Source organism: Trifolium pratense, linkage group LG3 (genome assembly GCF_020283565.1).
Source record: "Trifolium pratense cultivar HEN17-A07 linkage group LG3, ARS_RC_1.1, whole genome shotgun sequence".
Classification (NCBI taxonomy): Eukaryota; Viridiplantae; Streptophyta; class Magnoliopsida; order Fabales; family Fabaceae; genus Trifolium; species Trifolium pratense.
In genome coordinates, this window is record NC_060061.1 from 21792384 (window position 1) to 21813069 (window position 20686).

Below are 20686 nucleotides of genomic sequence, written 5' to 3' on the forward strand. Positions count from 1 at the left end.
TTAACCCGCAGCCCGCGCGGTCTTAAGACCATTTTTTTTGGCCCGATTATATTTTTGCCCGTGTGGGTTGGACCGTTAAAACCGCGGGTTATGCGGGTTAAATCCGCGGGTTCGCGGGTTAGCCCGTGACCCACATTCTTTTTTTATATATATAATTAATTACAAAATTTACCATTTATAAATAATTTGGTCCATATCCAAATCGAACACTTTTATGAATTATGATTTATGATGTGACGAATTGTAGAAAAATATGAATGTGATGACGATGATGATGAGAAAGATGAACCAAGTATAACTATTGATGATTGATGAGATCTGCCGTCTGTTGTTTTGGGTTTGTAATCTTAAGCCCTCTTGTTTAACTATTAGACAGTTTATCTTTTATTGTTTTAATGCAAAATAACACAATTTAATCATATGCTTTAATGTAGGGATTTTAAGTGTTACAATGGAGGCATCAAGCAGGAGTGACTATTTTCCTTCAGTTTTCAATTAGTTAATTATATACATTACTGTTTTGTTTTTGAATCGGTTGGTTGTATTAGATTTTTGGTTGTACTTTTAATATTGGTTTGGACTATTAAATTTCTTTTTTATATTTTGAACAAGTTAAAGTTCTTATTCAATATCATCTGGGTTTATTTTATGGATTTGAGGTATGTATGGAGAAATAATTACGATAAAAACAAGTTGAATTTGATTTTAGTTGCATTACTTTCAAATATATAGAAGATAGATAAACTCAATGATATATCACAAACTTTATTTATTTTTATTTGTTAGTTCAAATTATAACATAAAATTATTAATAATATAGTTTTTTTTAACTTTTATTATATCAATATTTTACTAATTTTGTTTATTTTTTTGAAAAAAGTTTTTCTTTGTAATAGTCCGCGGGTTAACCGTTTAACCTGCGGGCTTATGCGGACCGAACTCGGACTTAATTTTAAAACTCGTTTATATTTGATGACGGGCTTGTTCGCCCCGTTTAATATGCGGGCTTATGCGGGGCGGATTAAACGGGGCGGGCTAGCCCGCATACCCAATTCTAGTGCTGGTATGTTAAAAGTGTGTTTATATGTTAATTAAAGTGTGCTGGTACATTAAAAGTGTGCTGGTATGTTAAAATTACATTTATCAAGTGTGCTGGTATTATCCAAATACAGATTCATCACATCATCATCATCAAATCCTTGAACAAAATCTCAAATCTAAAAATAAAAAACTCAAATCTTAAAACACCCTTGAAACCAAAACCACCAGATTCATCACTGTTCTTTAAACAGATCTATTTTCTCTCTTGTCTCTTACATTTCATCTTGCTTCTTTAGTCTCTACTCATTCACCTTCCTTGCAATTTCTGCATCGCATCTTCAAGAGAGAAGCACAGTAGACTTCGCCTCCTTGAGTTCCTCAACGAACTCTACTTCTCCTCTGAACGCAGCGTCAAACCCATTAGAACTTTTGAGCTTCGCGCCATCGCGACAGTGCTGCCAAACACCTTCTTTCTCTCCGGCGAGCAAAACGCTCCCTCATTCATCTCATTCTCCAGCAGCATGTTTAGATTGAGACGGTGGAGATGTGGTGGTGGTGGTGGTAGTGGTGATGATGGTGGTGGGGCTGTGCTTGGAGAAAATGGTGGTGGTGGTGGTGGTGAAGAATATGACGATGGTGAGAGGGTCGGAGGTGGTGTTGTTACTGTTGTTTTTGGTGATGGGTTTTTTTTTATCCCAATTTTTTCCAATTTAATCCCATTATTTTTTTATACTGATGTTTGATTAAGTGTAATTATTTTGGTTTGCTAACAAGAAAAAATTATAATCTGGTAATGGAAGAATGCATACTTTTTTGTCAAGATTGAGATTTTGTTTACAGATTTGATGTTGATGATGATGATACTCTAATGCTGATGAATCTGTATTTGGATAATACCAGCACACTTGATAAATGTAATTTTAACATAGCACACTTTTAACATACCAGCATACTTTAATTAACATATCAGTACATTTTTAACATACCAGCACACTTTTAACATAAGGGTATAATTGGAATATTTTAAAATATGTTGGGGTAAAGAGATAAATGTAGGGGTAGAAAAAAAAATTCTTTAGATAGTTTTTGTTAAAGTTTATGGAAACTAGTATCCGGACCCGTGCCAAGCACGGGTTAAAAATTGACTATAAAAATTAAGATTTTAATATTTCAAATTTCATAATTATCTAACACAAAAAATGATAAATTACACTAATATATGTATGTTTAATAAGTGACCAAATTTTTTTGTCTTTAAAAATATGTGTAACAAATTTTGCTACTTCAAAAATTAAAATGCCAATAATTAAATAATGACTAAAATTTTGGAAAAAACAAATAAGCCCAAAAAATCATTTTTTTTTTTAATAAGGGATCTAAATTTTACTTTTATGAAAATATGAAGACCAATATACATTTAAATTTATTTTTATTACAAAAACAATTTAACACAATTCAAATTTGCTGCGCACATAAAATAAAGTAGAGTAGTTACATTCGAATATCATCTTTTTATTTCTAAACTTTTGACTTTCTGCATTTTATTTAAAGTAAATTAGTTACATCCGAATATCATTTTTTTCTTACGGTTAGCCTGACATAATTCGGTTCTTGCTTTATCCTTACTCAATCATCGGAAGTTGGACACTTCCTCTATTTTTACTCGATGTGGCCTCCAGGAAACGACTTTCCTTCATTGTGTTCAGGACTATACATTCTCTAGAAACCTTTGGCACCACATTGAATTCAATGACTGAACTTTCTTCTCTATAATTGACGCACATGATTGGCTCAAGGTTGGCTCCATGTGTCCCCAAGCTAATTCCTTCTCGGCTGGTGTTTGGTGTATAGAGATATCATAATTTAATTTATTTAAACAATGAATCTTGTCCTTAAATCAGCTATCCTTCAACATCCAGAGCTTGGTCGAGATTTTCACGTCTTTTTTCTCCTCTAATCACGTTGGTACAGGTTCATCAAATGGAACAATGAAAACTTCTCTTGGTGGTCCTCAACGTTGACGGTAGTTGTTTAGGTTCCCCGATTAGAGCTAGTTATGAGGGTCTTATCAGATACAATTTATATTTTTACTTACCAGACTTTTCTGGCTTCATTCGTGAGTCGTCTGACATGATGCTTGCGAAACTTTATGTTGTTTATAGAGGTCTTACATTGACCAAAAACTTGATTTTCTATCGGTAATTACTCCCAAGCACGGGCTAGAAAGGCCTAATTTATTTTTACAAATTTAACAATTATTGTGTGATTTATATATTATTATTCTTTATTTTGAAATTAATTTTTTTTATGCTATTTTTTTTTGTTTAATTTTATGCTAAAATTTTATTAAGACAAAAAGAAATAGATTAAAACTAAGGGACGTAAATCGAAACGGCGATTTTTTTCTTCGATTTTTCCAATTTTAAAATTTTGTAGTATATCAGTTTTCAACCCGATATGGATCGGACATAGACACCGTTCAACTGATCAGACCAACCGGTTTAGTCCGATTTTAAAACTCGCTTGATTTAAGTTCATAAGAAAACTGGAAAAAAAAAATCATAATTTAAAAGAAAATGAAAACGACATAAAAAATATGAGAAAAATGAGTATGCACTAATGGTGTAAAATAATTTTATATTGTCAACCAATAACAATCATGTTTTCCGTCACTTCACCCCATTTTGTTGATATGACATGTCAAATTGACAATTTTTTATTACATGATAGTGTAAAATTATTTTACACTGTCAGTGCATCTTCATTAAACTCAAAAAATATTACACAATAGAATTTGAAGTAGAAGAGACTAACCAAAGTTTAAGTAGACAACACTTCAAGTGAAAATTTACTTTTTAAAGTTTGAAATGAATAGTAGTCCCCATATTAATTAACAAAAAAAAATAGTCTCTTGTATTATTATATGAGTAAAAATATAAGCCTTATATTAATATATGTGTAAAAAAAATAAGCCTCATATAAATTACAAAAAAATTCCTCATAATATCATTAGTAAAATAAATATGAAACAAAATATTAAATAAATATAGAACCATGTGTAACTTATATCATTTAATTGTACACGTCAATATCCTCTTGATTAGGCATGACAATGGGTAGAGTATGAGTAGGGTACTATAGTACTCATCCCCATACCCGCAGTTTGAAAAAAATACATATACTCGTCCCCAAACCCTGCATGGGTAACAACCTTTGTACCTGTGCCCATACCCTATGGGCACCTAAGTACCCATACCCGTACCCGTTACCCGCATTTTTGCGAAAAATAAATTGATCAATTATAAAAAATCATATCATTTTAATAGAAAATTATAAACAAAATCATTACTAACCTCAAGTTAAAATTCATATATTTGTTGACATATTCACATTGGATTTGCATAATCTTATAAATAAATATTTTTATTAAAAATGTATAAGAGTTTAATTTTTTAAAATTGATATACATATATATTATTATATAATAATATAAATAAAATAAAAAATAAATATTTTGTGGGTATGGCGCGAGGTGGGTACTAAGGTACCCGTACCCGCACCAATACACGCTCATTTTTATGGGTAATTACCTATACTCGTGCCCGTACCCAACATACGGGTTTTTACCCTATCCGTCGTAGGTTTTTTTGTGGGTGCCCATTGGGGATGTGTCAAATTGTCATCCCTACTCCTGATAATATGAGTAAAAATATAAGTCTCATATAAATTAAAAAAAAAATCTACGTAGATTACAAAATAAAAATAGGCCCCGTATTAATATATGAATATAAATATAACCCCATGTAAGTAAATAAAAAATTAGACCCTCATATAAATTATAGAAAAATAACGCATGTCCCTTAATATATGAGTAAAATATATACTCTTGAAGGCCTCTAAGCAAACAAAAAAAAGAGTTAAATTAATCTCATAATATCTATAGTAAAATAAATATGAAACAAAAATAACCTAAAAAAATTATCTTATATTAGTTAATTTCCACATCAATACCCTCAAAATAAAATTGTGCACGCATTCAAAATTAAAATGTTTCATTATTTGAATAAATAAATTATTTCTTCATATGCTATAAAATAGGGACCCGACTGAAGAACTCTTGTTATACTTTGTTAGAAACTGGTCATAAGATTGGACAAAATAGGTAGCAATGGACAAGACAAAAACAAAAAAATTTCTCATCACAGTATTATCACCCTATCTTTCTCCGGTACAGTTTTGTCTTTGTCCTACACTATTTTGTTCTGTCATGTACTGTTTTATCCAATGTTATCTGTTTTGCAAATCAAACGTACCCTTAATGCAATGTTTAAATAGTATCCCGAGATACCATTTAACATCACCCTCTTATTTTATGGAAAATGCTAAACAATGCCTCGGCCGGGACACTAGTTAAGCACGCTAATAAATAAATTTTATGTTGAAACTTGTGCAATCAATACATTAAAAATGTAACTTTTTAATATTAATTTATCTTTTAATTTTTTTTAGTATTCTTAACAAGTGTTCGGATCGCTGTTTAGCATTACGCTTGTTTTATTTATCATCCTATTACTGTTATTGTTTCTTTTCTTTTAAGTATTGAGATTTATTTTGATAAATACAGTATTGAGGTTGTATTGAGGTTTGACCCAAAAAATAAATACAGTATTGAGGTTTTAAGTTAGGAGGACACTTAACGTAAAAAAAAAAAAAAAAAGTTAGGAGGACACTGTTTTTTTTTTTTCGCGCGTTTGAGTTGAGGTTTGAGAATGGCGGAAGAAGCAGTTCTTGGTTACCTGAAAAATAACGATGAGATTAGAGATTCGGGTGATTTTGCAGACGAACGTGGCATTGACCACAATGAAATAGTCAACGTCATAAAGAGTCTCCATGGTTTCAGATACGTCGATGCTCAGGTAGGTGTTACTCTATCATCATATATCATAATCCAAATCAATCGTTTAACACAATTTTGGTTGGTTATGATGTATATAGGACATTAAGAGGGAGACATGGGTGTTAACTGATGAAGGGAATACTTATGCTACTTTGGGATCCCCTGAAATTCAACTCATTTTGGCTATTCCACCCGAAGGTATATCCAGAGATGAACTTCAGGTGAGTTTTTACACGTAATATAATTTCTACTTTGGGTTTTTTATATGTCCCTTCAAATTAAAGGCGTGTCTGGTGTCTGACACAAGTGTTTACATTTAATCACTACATTTTTCGTGTTTGGTGTCATGTTTCAGTGTCATGTTTGGTGTTTGTGTCTGTTTGAGTGTTTCATAGCTGAAATTTAATTTAATTGTTGTTTTGTTATTGTAGAAAAAGTTGGGTCCTTCTGTCTTCAAGATTGGTTGTTCTCAGGCTGCTAAGAATAAATGGGTGGAGATGGGAAAACAACTCATAACTAAGAAGGTATGTTAATTACTCCATCCGTCCCTAATTATAAGTCTCTTTTACTAAAATTGTTTTTCCATAAGTATAAGACCTCTACAAATTTTTTGATACATTTATACACAAAGAGTAATTTAGTAACAGTCACACATTTCAGACAAATTTATTACTCTAACAACTTTTTTTAATATCCGTGATTTTTGTTATAAATTTTTATAGTAAAGGATGGAGAGAGTATTCCAAATCTGTTACTTTTAGTATTTTGTTTGATCACATTTGCATGTAACAAAGTAATTCTATATTGATGTTAGGAGTTCTGCTTACTTTGTCTTTTTAGCTGTTAATTACTTTATGGTTAGTGAAATATTTGTTATAAACGTATTTCTTGATGCAGGTTCAACATGTGGAAGACAGGGTCAAAGACCTGCTTCTTCAAATACAACAGGGACATGTGTGTTTAGCATGAATAATTTTGTTTTTCTGAATTTCTTAATTGCGTTGAGACTTGAGAGGAGGGGATTGTCAATGTTGATGTTCTATTAAAATTGAGAAGGTTGCATGCTGAGATATCGTCAACTTTGCAATGTGAAATAGTATGTAGTATATATTGAAGTCAATCACCCTCTTTACCTGGTTTTGCATTCAACTTTAAATGAGGAGGATTGATAGTTTGTTTCTTTTCATCCATAAACACGATAGGAAATCGCTAGTTCTCTTCGATTCCTATACTTAATAGTTAATACACGCACCCATTGTGAGATAATACCTTGGGGAAAGTAGAATGGTTTTGTGTGGAGCATCAGATTCAACTCAATGTGTGAGACATGTATAGGAAGTTAGAAGCGGGGATTTGAGACGTTTCTTTCTCTTTATATTTTAGTTATGAGGTGTGCCTGAATTCTCATGGGTGAGTGGTGATGGAAAACAGTTTTATGGATGTCTCTATTTGCTTGGGTAGATTCTGGACTTATTGTTTCCTCCTTATGTTAATTTATATACGAGATCAGATACTTGTACTTATCATTTTCTTTATCAGTTTTCACTGTGAATACTTCATATCTCATTAGAAATTTTACGGTATGTTGCAAATGCAGGGCATTGGTGCAGATGATATCAAAGCACTCAAAGCAAGAAAGCTTATTGTTCCACAGTAATAATAATTTCACTTGATTGTTCTTCTGAGTTTTACCGATATAATGAATGTGTAGATGACTTGACATTCTTTCATTATTGATATCTTACAATCTAGGACCTGGAAGGGTTACTCAGTGAAAAAGGGTCCTAACTATGCTCCAAAAAGGAAGAAGGTTGTCACTGATTTAACTCGAGATAATTTGCAGAGGTACATTTTTTTTCTTAACTTGAATGTAAAGTTTGGGTTGGGAGGTTTAAACTCCGTTCAAGCTTCTACTTTGTGCAAGACATTTTAATGGATTTGCATCATATCTTATCAACACAGACTATATTGTGTTACTTTGTTGCAGTGGCGAGTGGAAAGAACTAGAGTTCAAAGAGTACAATTACAGTGCTAAAGGCCAGCCTCTTGAAGGTGGCAATCTTCATCCACTGTTAAAGGCAATAAGATATCCTTCCCCCTGTCTCTCCTTTCCTCCTTTCCCCGATCTCCTTTTGATTAACGGCATATCAAAACTATATATTTACAGAAACTTTATGGACTATAGAAAAATTCCTATTCAGGAAAACACAAGCCAAATCATAGACTGCTTTACGGAATGCATTTATCTTACACTCTTGATTTATATCAATAACGCATATACTAGTACATGTTTTTGTGGGTTTTTTTAGTATTTTCTATATGTGCTCTATAGTATATCATATGTATAAATATATTATGATTTTAACTGTGGTGATGCTGTATCCGTGTCCAAAAAAATACCTCAACATATATCATGCTTTGTTTCCAATCTTCATATTGCTGGCCATAAATAAGCCTGCACAAACGATGAAGATAAAAATATGTATGATGTGGACATGGTTTTATTATGTTATTTCACAAATTTATTTTCTAACAGCGAAGCTGTGTCATTTGATCAATTCTGTTGACCTTACTGAAAAAGTGAACCATTTGTTGTTGATTATGCTTTTATCCTGAACATATTTTATTGTTGTGTAGTTAATAGTTGACATTTTCCATTTTCAGGTACAGTCTCAAATAAAACAGATTTTCCTTTGTATGGGGTGAGTCTTATATTTGTCATGTGGAAGCCTGATGTCTTTTGTGGTAAATATTTGTTTCAACTTTTTAGATTAACATTTTGTAATGATAATCTAATGATGCAGGTTTGAGGAGATGCCCACAAATAATTATGTTGAGAGCAGGTAATGATTGTTTCTGTGTCAATACCTTTCTAGTGTTTGTGATTTTTTATTTTGGTGTGCAATTGTGGAAATGAGATTTGAACCTATGATATGAAACTATACAAACCCCTCAACACTAGTCCAGTCCTAGTGACTCTCCTGATTCATGAAGAACATACAAAATGTATAAATACTAAGGCTATGTTTGGATCGATGGAATGCGATAGAATGGAATGGAATGGAACGGGATGGAATATAATAATGTTCCATTGTTTGGATTTTTAAAATAATAATGGAATAGGATGGAATGGATTCCATTCAATACCACCACTTACCTTCAATTTTGTTCCTCTCCTTTTTAAAATATCCAAACAATGGAACGGAAGATTTTTTCCATTCCGCTCCATTTCATTCCACCCCACTTTATTCCACTCCATTCCATTATATTCCATCGATCCAAACAGAGCCTAAATTTAACATAGCCATAGAGTTAAAGAGTAAATAGTTGAAGAAAAAAGTCTCTCAAAGTTCCAATGTACCCCCTCGCCCCCCAATAAATAAATCAAACTTGGTGCTCTTTAAGGATGCTATCAAGCAAACATGTGAAAAATCAAATGTTTGGATGTTCTTGCTGCCTGATGCCTATAATAAAATCCTTAGTAGAGCTGATGATTAAATAAATCTCAAAATTTTGGATAGGCTTGGTAGTTGCAGGCTTGCAGACCTAAAATATGAAAGCTGAATCTGAAATTTTGGTACAGTGAATTGGTACACTCTAGTCTGTTTCAGTGGATATAGGGTAAGGTTGTGGAATAATTAAGGAGTTTCCTAAATCATTTATTTGAATGATGGTGAGGTGCTAACGTATTAAATTTTACTTTTTATGATTGAAATCTCCCCATGTTCTTGGAAAGGTTCCTTCAGTAGTGTGACCTGTGGTCATGACTCATGACAAGAAACTTTGTTGTTTTAACTGTTATAACTTATAAATATATAATCGTTTTCTGAATTACATGGATCATTTTGTTACTCTGCATGATCCATTGATTCTTTCTTGTTTATCTTAATTTGGTGCTAGATTTTATCTTTCAAAATATTGAAATTCAAGAGATTACACTCATTGTGTGTAGTATGGCAAGTATCAGCAAATCTCTGCTCTCACTGTAAACTTTACATCTGAATGTTTTAAATGGCAGCTTCTGGAACTTTGATTCTTTGTTCCAACCCCAACAGCATCCAGCTCGTGATTCACATGACACATTCTTTTTGGAAAGTTAGTAAAATCTTGATTTTTTTTCTTTCAATTTTAGTCAAATTTTCTTTACATCCATCTTGAGTACATGTTACACATCTGCAGCTCCTTCAACAACAAAGGAACTTCCTGAAGATTATGTTCAGCGGGTGAAGCAAATTCATGAATTTGGTGGTTATGAGTCTAGGGGGTATGAGCTTTGACTTTGAGCACCCACAATACACTTTCTATCCTAGGCTATTTATCGGTAGACAGATAAGTTCCAAATTGCTTTCTGACGGTTACTATTTATTCCTTGGTAGATATGCATACGACTGGAAAAGAGAGGAAGCAAATAAAAACCTTCTGCGAACCCACACAACTGCTGTTTCTTCCAGGATGCTATACCAGCTGGCACAAGTTGGTACTTGTGTTGTGTTTTTGTGAATGCATATGATTGTGTTGTGCTTGGGGTTGTTGGGCCTCCTATTATCATTATATTTCTCAAATTTCAAAGTAATATGTATTTATGTTTTAAAGGTGGATTAAGCTATTTTACACTGTGCTTCTTCACTATAGTTTCCAAGTTCCTGCTCTTCATTATAGTTAGCATTAATTTTTTGGTGTCATTTTTAATGTCTTTGCAGAAACCATTTTCTCCGAAAAAATATTTCTCTATAGATCGTGTATTCCGAAATGAAGCAGTTGATCGTACACATCTTGCCGAGTTCCACCACATAGAAGGTATGCGAGCTTTTAAGTTACTGGGCTCAGGGTTTTAGTTCTTAATGTGTTAATATTTTTACAAAAGAAAATGATTCAACTTTGGTCAAGTTATGATTTTTCCCACATCATATTTAAGAGGGGATGGGGAATTAGTGGAATATATTTTTTCACATCATTATTGATTATTGTGATTCCCATGTTTTTGCATGTCAATTCAGGCCTTGTATGCAATCGAGGACTCGGTCTCCGTGACTTGATAGGAGTTCTATACGACTTCTTCTCACGCTTAGGTAATGCTCTCTTATAATGAAAAACTTTGCATGGTTTAAATTTTGAATGCAAGTTTGATTAGTAAGCGATTATAGCAAAAGCTAAGTTTATAAAAGATAGGCTTTAAGAGTACATTTAATCTGTTATTGATCTTAGACAAAAATTTATTTATTGAGTTCAGGTATGACCAAGCTGAAATTCAAACCTGCTTACAATCCATACACAGAACCTAGCATGGAGATTTTCAGGTGACTCTTTCTGAAATATGATTATTTGGCATGGCGTTATCTTGATAATGGATATCCTAAGACATTATTTATTAGTCAAGTGTTGTTATTACAGTTATCATGAAGGCTTTAAAAAATGGGTAGAGGTAGGAAACTCTGGCATGTTTAGACCTGAAATGTTGCGGCCGATGGGACTTCCTGAAGATGTCCAAGTTATTGCATGGGGCCTTTCTCTTGAAAGGTGAGAACAAAACACTACCATTACGAGCTCAATATATACGAGTGTTATTCCGTGAAATAAATCGAATTTCAAATCACTCACTTGCTTTAACTACTCATGTGAGTACTCGTCGAGTTTTCTGAGAACCCCATAATTGTCAATAACAGTAAAATGAATTGACAAGTATCGTTGAAGGACGTTGTTGAGTTGATGTTAACTTGTTATTTTACCTGAAAACAGGCCAACTATGATAATGTATGGGATAGATAACATCAGAGATCTCTTCGGACATAAGGTATTGTTGCGGCATTTTGAGCTGATTAAACCACTGTTTATTTGGTATAAAACTTGATTGATGTGTTCTTATTTTTAAATGCTGTTTTTTTTTTTTAATTTCCGAAGTGATATTAATATATCATCCTAAACCATATATTTTGCAGGTAGATCTTGGTCTTATTAAGAAAAATTCAATATGTCAGCTTGGAATTGAATAAAGTGATCCATTCGTGTCTGATAGATTTGTTTTCGTTCATAATTATTTTTGTCTCTAACATTAAACAATGCATGTCAATTAGTTTGACTTATGTACGAAGAATTTTGTTTGTAGTAATAGCATTTTTCTTTTGATTTGGAAATAGTTATGACATGGGAAAGAACTCCATTGCAATGTCTATTGGTTTGTAAAATATTGTGACAGTGAAGTGTAATGACATTTTCAGCTTTGTTTTAACTTCTTACCAATTGAACAAACCCTCTATAAATTACTATTATAACTGGTGATAGAATGTATATTTTTTCCATGCAAATTGGTGCTTGGTTCCCTTGTCCTTCAGTTTAATGAAGATTTGTTGACATGTCACAGTTATTTACTACGTGTATTGCCACATCAGCGTTTTATGTGCCGGCTAATAAAAATTTGACACATCAGCGTTTATGAGCGACAAAATGAGGTTAGGAGCAAAACTAAATAACTATGACATGTCAGCAAATTTTCTTCATTAAATTGAAGGATGGTGCGTCAAAAAAGTTATTTTAATGAAGATTTGCTGACATGTCACAGTTATCTATTACATATATTGTCAGATCAATGCTTTATGTGCGGGCTAATAAAAATCGGACAAATTAGCGTTTATGAGTGACAAAATGGGGTCAGGGACAAAATTGAAAGGAAAAAAAAGGGAGGCAAGAATGTTTGATTTTTAATGAAGTGATCAAAATATGAAACATATAAAATAGAGGATCAAAAGTGCAATTAAGCTTAATAATAAGTTGGTGCTAAGTGCTAACCCACAAACACTAGGTAGTGTTGAAGACCCATCAGAAGAAGAAGCACTTGACGCAGGAGACTTCACCACTGACGAGAATTACTAGATTTTGGAATAAAAGAAGTGGAAAATCAGCTGCAATTTATACGGGAGTGCAAAACATAAACTCTAAAGTCCCTAGCCGTGAGTTTTTGAACCCATACACTTCTCATTTGTTGATTGTGAGAGTTCCACATTTATCTATTTATAAATAAACAACCCTAGTCATACTACCCATCATGTACACTAGAGGTTGGACCTACACTTTATTTCTACACAAATCAGAATTAGTGTCCAAAACTCATTATTCTTGATCACAATTATCGGGTCTGAACTATGGTGTGATCATCCGGATTACCAAAAACACTATAGGGTCACTACTGAAGGTGAACGAACCTATTCTCTAAATTATGAGAAAATGCATCAAGAATTTGTGACATCATAAAGTAATTATCGATTATCATGGGATCACAAATGTAATAAAAATCGGTAGACAGTATACTTTTTTATGCAGGCTATGGATCCAAATGATGGTCTATTTCCCCTTAACAGGGGACAATTATCCCTTTTGGGCTCAAACAGTTAAAAATATGTTGATCGAGGGTCAATCGAGTATTATAGATCCACTTACGGTCATTGTTCCAGGTATTTCTAGTAAGAGGTTTGATTCGTTGTATAATGAAAAACAAATTACAATATATTCAATTGAAAAACAAATGATATTTTGTCATGCTAGATATCATTGGCATAAGTCTGCCAACTAAAACAGCGGTAAACACTGTGACACGGTGGTTCATATTCTTAAGTTTACTCAAATTGTTCTCTCTATCCTTAGTATATTATATATGAGTACTTTTTATTCTTTATTAAATCAAGAGCATTAGTTATTAATGTAGAGATAGACATCTTAACTATGTTGGCACTTCTATCCTTCTTCATCCTTTCACTTATAGTCTGGGCTTTACAAAAAAATAACATAGAACAATGAATCACAACAAGTTACGAATTTATTGTATAAGAGTAAACTTGAAATTGTTTTCTATCATGCTCGTTTTGCAATAAAATCATAATTATACATCACCTATATCTACTATAATGAAAAATAGCATTGATATCCAAATCAAACTAAAACAACAAAACAGTTGTATTCCCTCTTTTCGTCTTCGTGAGCACAGGTGTGCCGTCGTTCTCCGACGCGAGCACAGGGTCTCCGTCGTTTGCCCAGTCCATTCTTATTTCTTTTGAACCCTTTACCCTTTCATGTTCTTCGATCTACCACCCTCTGCAAAATGTACCGGTAGGCTTGGGTTAGTAAGACCACAATCGATGCAGATATGGTTTCAAAACAACTTATAATGAGTTTTTTATGCTTTTAAATTCTATTTATTTTGTAATTAGATCTAAATCAAGCAAATTGGATAAATTTGTTGAATTAATAAAGAATAGAATGAGTACAAAGACACACGAGTGAGAACTGAGAAATGAGGATTGATGTGTAGAAAATAAAAGCAAGAGGAACTGAGAAGGGTGGAAGTTGTGTTTGAGAGAAAAAGGAGTTATGGGAAGGAAGAGAGAGTGAGAGAAGTAGAGGGTTTGTGTTGTGAGAAGAAAGAATCTCATGTAACACACTTAAAAGAGTCTTTTTTTAATCTCTGCCACATGTTTTTTATCACATGGCTCATATTTATTCTCATCATTCTCATATATAATTGACATTCTCATGATACAATATATATATATGTTGGCATTCATAAATTTTTTTATTTTTTATAATAGTATACGTTAATGTTTACGGAAAAACAATTTTTTATACTCATGCATTTCCAACTATGCATGTATGCATGCGGAAAGAAGAAATACATGAAAACAAATAAGAGACCAGATAATTAAGTAATTAATTTTTTATAAAATTTTATGTAACTATAATAAGTTATTTGATAAATAATAGATAAATGTAATATGCATTTCATAACAATAAAATAATAGGGTTAAAATTTACGATCAATTTGTATTTCAATCATATATAATATTCATTCTCATGTGACATGCATGACTCAAAAAGGCAAACTTAATACATGAAAAAATGATATATTATTATTTACGATATATATTGATGGGATATAGTTGTTGGTGTTCTTTGTTATTAAAATGCATGACTCTGGTCGTTCACGTGACCTTAGCTAAGTTGGCAGGGACATCACATATATTATGCAGGAGCCGATGTTTGAACCCCGAACACATCACTTATTACTTAGAGGGAAAAAAAATGCATGACTCTGGTCAAAAACTCATGCATAGGGGCATTCTATTTTATTTTTTTTTGTTTACAATGAGCTGGGGATCGAATTCAGGACCTATAACGTATAGTGGCATTCTATTTTATTTTTGCTCTGCAATTGAAATGGATTCAATGGGATTCGTGCTTTAGTTAAAATTCGTTTCTTTCTATTGCTTAAAGTTGTGGATCCTTGTTAATAGTTTTATCTAAGTTCCATTTGCAAATCTTGTAGTTGTGCCATTGAAAGGAAAATTAAGGCTTCAATCTATCCCCTTTACAAAAAAACTCACATTTGAATCCTCCATTGCAGTTAGCACCAACACAAGTATGAGATTAATTTTTCAGTAAAGAGATGTGTTGGAGGAGAAGGAAAGAAAGAGAAAGATACGGAATGAGGAGTACACAAAATGCCAACAGACACCACAATATTGGTAACCTTTTTTTAATCGAACTCATGACCTCCACCCCCAGCCGCCACTAAGTCATCCTTATAACTCGTTGTATTAATAACTAGTGATATCATGTAATTTATTAAGGTCCACCAATGATCCTTTTAAATTGAGGTTCATATTATTTATTTCTTCAAGTAGATTTTAATTTGTTTACTTTCTATCCTAAGATATATGTATAGTTGATGAGAGCGTGTTAAAAGTTAAGAAGGTAACAATTTCTTTTTAGTCATATTTCTGTCATACTTTATTTAGCGCTTGTTCAAACTCCCGATTAACAGTCTACTTCCCCGAGAACAAGAAAGTTAACAAAAAATAAAGTTAACAAGGTAAAAGTAAGAAAAAAAAATGTAACCTTTTGTAAACCAAAAATAAAATTGTCTGAGAAAACACTATGAAAATACAAATTAGTGAGACAAAATAATCAATCAAATACTCCACCTTTGTTCAACCAACCCTATATAAACCAGTCCAATCTGCAAAAGCTATATAACTAATGTGACTTATCAAATAAAAATACCACATTGGAATAACCATCCTTTATGACCCACCATAACAGATTAAAAAAACATAATCCGAGATAGCCATGTTATTTATGAATAAAAATGATTAAGAATTAATCTATATAACAAACTATCTAACGTCAGCATAGATTTATATATGCCTTAAGAATATGATGATATCCATAGTCTTCAGCAAAACATTTCACTACCATGGAACATTGTTATCCATATAAAAAGCAGCAACATGAGGAACTTTGTGTACTCATAAAGCTTGTAACAATATTGCTGTTCACATAACTGTCGAGCAAGATAGATTTAAAAGAGTTTCATATATAAAGTTGAGTGTTGATCTTTCACAAGGTAGGTTGAATTTAATGTTCAGCTAGTAGAGAAGAGTCAAGGCAAGAATGTTAACCGCGGCGATAATTTGTCAGTCTAGAGATTACTGCATTGCACAACAGTCAAGTACTCGAGTGTTCCCTTGTTCCTATCAGGGAGAAAAAATAAATCTAGAGATCAAGAGAGAAGATGAGCAAAACTTGAATTAGCCTCTGTTAGGATAAATTGTTTAATGCATAGCATAAGTGTTTATCATATAAAAAATGCTTATAACAAATGATAAAATAAATTCAAAATTCTTGACCAAAAATAAATAAATCATTTTGTTCTCATATAAACTATAAGTTGAAATGCTTATAACAATCCTGGAGAGCTTTTGAAAATAAGCTGAAAATAGTTTATGGATATTATTCATGTCATGTCATAAGCTGTTTCCACTTTCATAAGCTCTCTCAAGTCTCACAAGCAATTATGCCAATAAATAAGCTCAAATAAGTAATACAAACATACCCTTAATAAAAGGGTTCGTTTGACAAAAATAAACATAATAACAAGAAGAATAACATGAACATCTAAGGATTCAAAAAAAATATACAAAAAACATGAACATCTAAAGTGTATTATGAATGAGCATATACCTTAAACCTTCTTTAGACGTTGCAAGAAATACACAGGTCATGTCTCCACTCTCCACAATTCTATTCATCGGCACACTCCACAGTGGCATGTTTCATTTGCAATTCCGCAGCAATATCTTCACAAATGAGGTGGTAGATGACAAATTGCAAGCTCATTTAGCACTCCATCTTCAAGAAGAACAATTATGATTTTATGACAATTACTTGTCTGACCAACGAAGCTAATACGGGAAAATCATTATGTTGCTTTACTTCTTGAAAACTAAACCATATTCTGTATTCCACACACATTTTTCTTTTTACATCTAGGGGGTAGTAGTAATATCCCCTGCAATGAGAGATTGTGGATGAGTGGTATTCGCCTTCATGACAGAAGATTGAATTTTGTTGCGTTTTCTAATAATATTCTTGACCATTTTGTCAAATTCTTCATCTGTGCAAGCTAACATGCATTTTAGCTTGACATTAATCTGATTCTCTACCAGAACCTTGTGTCTTGGGATAATTCGACCCTCCAGAGAATAGCTGAAAAACCTGATAATAGCAAGTGACTCGGATGTTTGAAGTTGGAAATGCATTGGAATAAAAAACATTAAGAATCAAACAAGATTTTTAAAAATTATGCATCTATGGTCAAAATATCAATGTGATACCTTGGAAACTCAATGAGATCTTGCAAAGTTCGAACCATGGTTCTCCGCAGATACGTATACTTAGGACGGAGAACATCTGTATTGTATCTGAGCAGCATCGGGAAATCAGCAACCATTTCACCAAGTTGCCGAAGGCGTATGCCAAGAGACAAATAATATTTTACATTTACTTCCAGCTTATGTACTATGTGGCATCCTAAGAGTTGAGGTCCAAGAGCAACAACCTTTGCAATAGATTCTTCAGTGACTCCAGCCTTGGTCATCAAGAATATGACCTATACAACATGCAAATTCAGCAGATTAGTCAATTGAGGCCTCTAGATCAGCTAATATATTGAAAATTATGGCGATAAACTAATTACGTCTAAATGACAAAAAGACAATCACTACCACATGACAGGAAGGACAAGTAGCACTTGAAGCACATATTCTTATTTATTACTCGCCGCCAGCTTTTCATTTTTGGAGGTAGTTTAATGTGTAAAAAAATAAGAAAACATGACGATTGTATTGGCGAGGCTTTGGGAAAATAAATTAATGGAAACAAACTTTGAAGCTGGAAAGGAAAAGAACAAACCACAGGCCTAATCTTCTTGTACAGGCTGTAAGTGAGTAGAGGAGGAAATTTTACAAGCATGTTGGCAATCCCGTCATTTGTAACCCCCAAGTCCTGAAAAAACTTTACCTTCAAAATAAAATATGTAACAAAATTGTCAGTATTATCATGAGAAAACAATAGAGAAACCATTGCAAATTTTATCTACTAGATTTATCATTATTTAACGATACAAGCCTCAACTTAGAAGAGAATCAAATAAAAATTAGTTTTTGCATACCTTTGGCACAATAGTCATCTCCAAGTCAACGCAAAATACCATTGGTTTAATGATAAGCATTCTCTTCATCCCATCTCGGGTAATCCCATAATAGTACAGATACTTAACAAGAGGTTGCCACCGTTCTTCAATGCTGCACGCCATCAACTCTGGCCTAAATGCAAGCAACTTACCAACATCCTTACTTTCAAGTCCGAATTCTTTCAAGTAATCAACCTGAAATTTACAATTGTTTCATCATACTTTATGTCAGAAACAATTATCAACGCACGTACTACTAAAGCTGAATAAACTATCGAAGCATGAGAGAAAACAACAGGGATATATGACAATGTGACTTCGACTCTACAAAGTTTGCTAAAAATTAATGTACCTTTCGGTGCATTTCTTCGAGACTATAGTGACCAAGTGCTTTAGGAAAATCAAAAACCATGGTGCCAAAATCCTTCTCGTCTAAACCCATATCCAGATAGAACTGCACACGAGTCTTCACTTCTTCCAAGTTATAAGATAACAACTTCGGACACCGACTCAAAACATAACCCATCCAGTCCCTCCTAACTCCATTAGACATTAAATACTTAACAATCTCATCCAACTCCGCATCGCTCCGCTGCAAAAAATTATCTCCACTCTTCAACATTGCATCACCAATAAAATCTCCCTTAACCAGCACCGACTTCAACCACTCAACACGGTTCCTTATGGACTCAAGTTTCCCTCTTGACATCAAAATAAGCTTAGCTATCTCAGGATACGATAACGAATTATGCTTCAACCATCTAAACATTTAAACAAATACACACAATCAAAATACAAACACTTAAAAAGAAAAACTAACAACAATACACACAGCAAGTTTTTTTTTGTCAGGTAGCATAATGGCTAGAAATTCACCCCATGAGGTGAACAAGTGGGGGGTCGCGGGTTCAAACTCTCAGCCCCCGCATATATAATGTGATGTTCCTACCAATTGAGTTATGTTCACAGGACCACACAACAAGTTAATTCGGTTTAATGGTTTCGCATTAACAATAAATCAAACACCTTACCTACAATTTGAAAACATTAAAAACCAACACTAATCTCAATTCAAAACCACAATACCTGATAAGTGGCACAACTTGTGAATCTTCAATAACAGTTTTGGCGCGTAAATTAAAAGTTGAGTTGGAATATTCCGGTAATCTTTTCAAATTAGCAGCTTCAATCATAACATAATCAATGAAACCACCCAACCTATCAACCAAATTAGTACTATAAGTAATTCCAAATTTACCCTTTTGCATTGCACCTTTAAAAACTTCTTGAGTAACCTTCCTACGAATCTCAATAGCTTGCATAATCATCTTTTCCTCTTCTTCATCACCCGATTGAAAAATGGTACGAAGAGGAGGAAGAGAAGAACCCACATCAGGATCACTAGAAGATTGAGCATAAATTGAACCAGGAAATTGAGGGGTTCTTTTTCTTACTAAAGAAAGTTCTAAAAGTTTGATTTTTTCTTCATGGGGTGTTGGGTCTTGTAGCTCAGTGGGTGAAGGGTTAGTGTTGTTGTTGTTGTTGTTTTTTTGTGAAAGGTGGTGAATTAGAAATGATGTTGATTTTGAATTTTGTGTTCTTGGAATAGGGTGGTTTTTTTGGTGTTGTTGTTGTTGTTCATTTGGGTTTTGACAATTGATTATAATGAGTTTTGGGTTTTTTGAAGAGTGGATAGAATAAGAAGAATGATAGTAAAGGGTGTGTTTTTGACATGAAAGAAACATTGTTGTTGATTGTAGAAATCGAGAATGGATAAGTGATAACAGTTGGTTGAGATAATGTTCGTTCGTTTGTTGTTGTTACCGTAACGAAGAAGGAGGATTAAGAATAGCTACAACAAGAGATAAGTTATGTTTTTATAAGTAATATAATATTGATTTTGTTAACAAGTGAGGTCCCATGGTCTAGCGGTTAGGACATTAGACTCTGAATCTAGTAACCCGAGTTCAATTCTCGGTGGGACCTATAATTTTTTAATTTTTTCATATTAATGTGTGTATGGATTTATTGCTGGCTGTGTGTGAGTTGCATTTTTTATTTTATTTTTTATAAAAAAAAGTAAGCTGCATTTGATCCGATTTTGTTGAATAAGTTGCATTGTAGCCTACACGAGGTGAATAAATTAACTATGATATTGATTATACAAGTGGGGTTGGGAACAGGTGAGGCCTTGATAGGCCTGAGCCTGGCCTACGATTTTTCTTCAGGCC

General features: G+C 33.0%; 2 protein-coding genes and 1 non-coding gene across 5 annotated transcripts; 2 read left to right on the forward strand and 1 right to left on the reverse strand.

Annotated features, from left to right (window-relative positions):
• Positions 1-5663: 5663 nt before the first annotated feature.
• Positions 5664-12272, forward strand: LOC123913157 (phenylalanine--tRNA ligase alpha subunit, cytoplasmic). 2 transcript variants are annotated; one of them, XM_045963768.1, is made up of 18 exons: positions 5664-5957; positions 6037-6159; positions 6370-6462; positions 6836-6892; positions 7536-7591; positions 7691-7783; positions 7926-8016; positions 8603-8640; positions 8743-8781; positions 9957-10033; positions 10118-10202; positions 10315-10411; positions 10639-10735; positions 10936-11007; positions 11169-11235; positions 11330-11455; positions 11675-11729; positions 11875-12272. In XM_045963768.1, exons 1-18 carry the CDS (start codon positions 5811-5813, stop codon positions 11926-11928), a joined length of 1467 nt encoding a protein of 488 aa, XP_045819724.1. In that variant the 5' UTR covers positions 5664-5810; the 3' UTR covers positions 11929-12272. The 2 variants fall into 2 exon arrangements, with proteins under 2 accessions (XP_045819724.1, XP_045819725.1); XM_045963769.1 differs by lacking the exon at positions 6836-6892.
• Positions 12273-15821: 3549 nt separating this feature from the next.
• LOC123913158 (transcription termination factor MTERF2, chloroplastic) lies at positions 15822-20305 on the reverse strand. Of its 2 annotated transcripts, none has more exons than XM_045963771.1 (7): positions 19542-20305; positions 18808-19216; positions 18435-18650; positions 18176-18283; positions 17599-17873; positions 16946-17479; positions 15822-16455 (listed from the first exon to the last, which is right to left on the reverse strand). In XM_045963771.1, the coding sequence occupies exons 1-6, from the start codon at positions 20198-20200 to the stop codon at positions 17251-17253; spliced, it is 1896 nt and encodes a 631-aa protein (XP_045819727.1). In that variant the 5' UTR covers positions 20201-20305; the 3' UTR covers positions 15822-16455; positions 16946-17250. The 2 variants fall into 2 exon arrangements, with proteins under 2 accessions (XP_045819727.1, XP_045819726.1); XM_045963770.1 differs by having other exon boundaries at positions 15822-16477; positions 19542-20285.
• Positions 20306-20369: 64 nt separating this feature from the next.
• TRNAQ-CUG lies at positions 20370-20441 on the forward strand. The gene has a single exon. It is a non-coding gene; the product is annotated as a tRNA-Gln (tRNA).
• Positions 20442-20686: the final 245 nt, after the last annotated feature.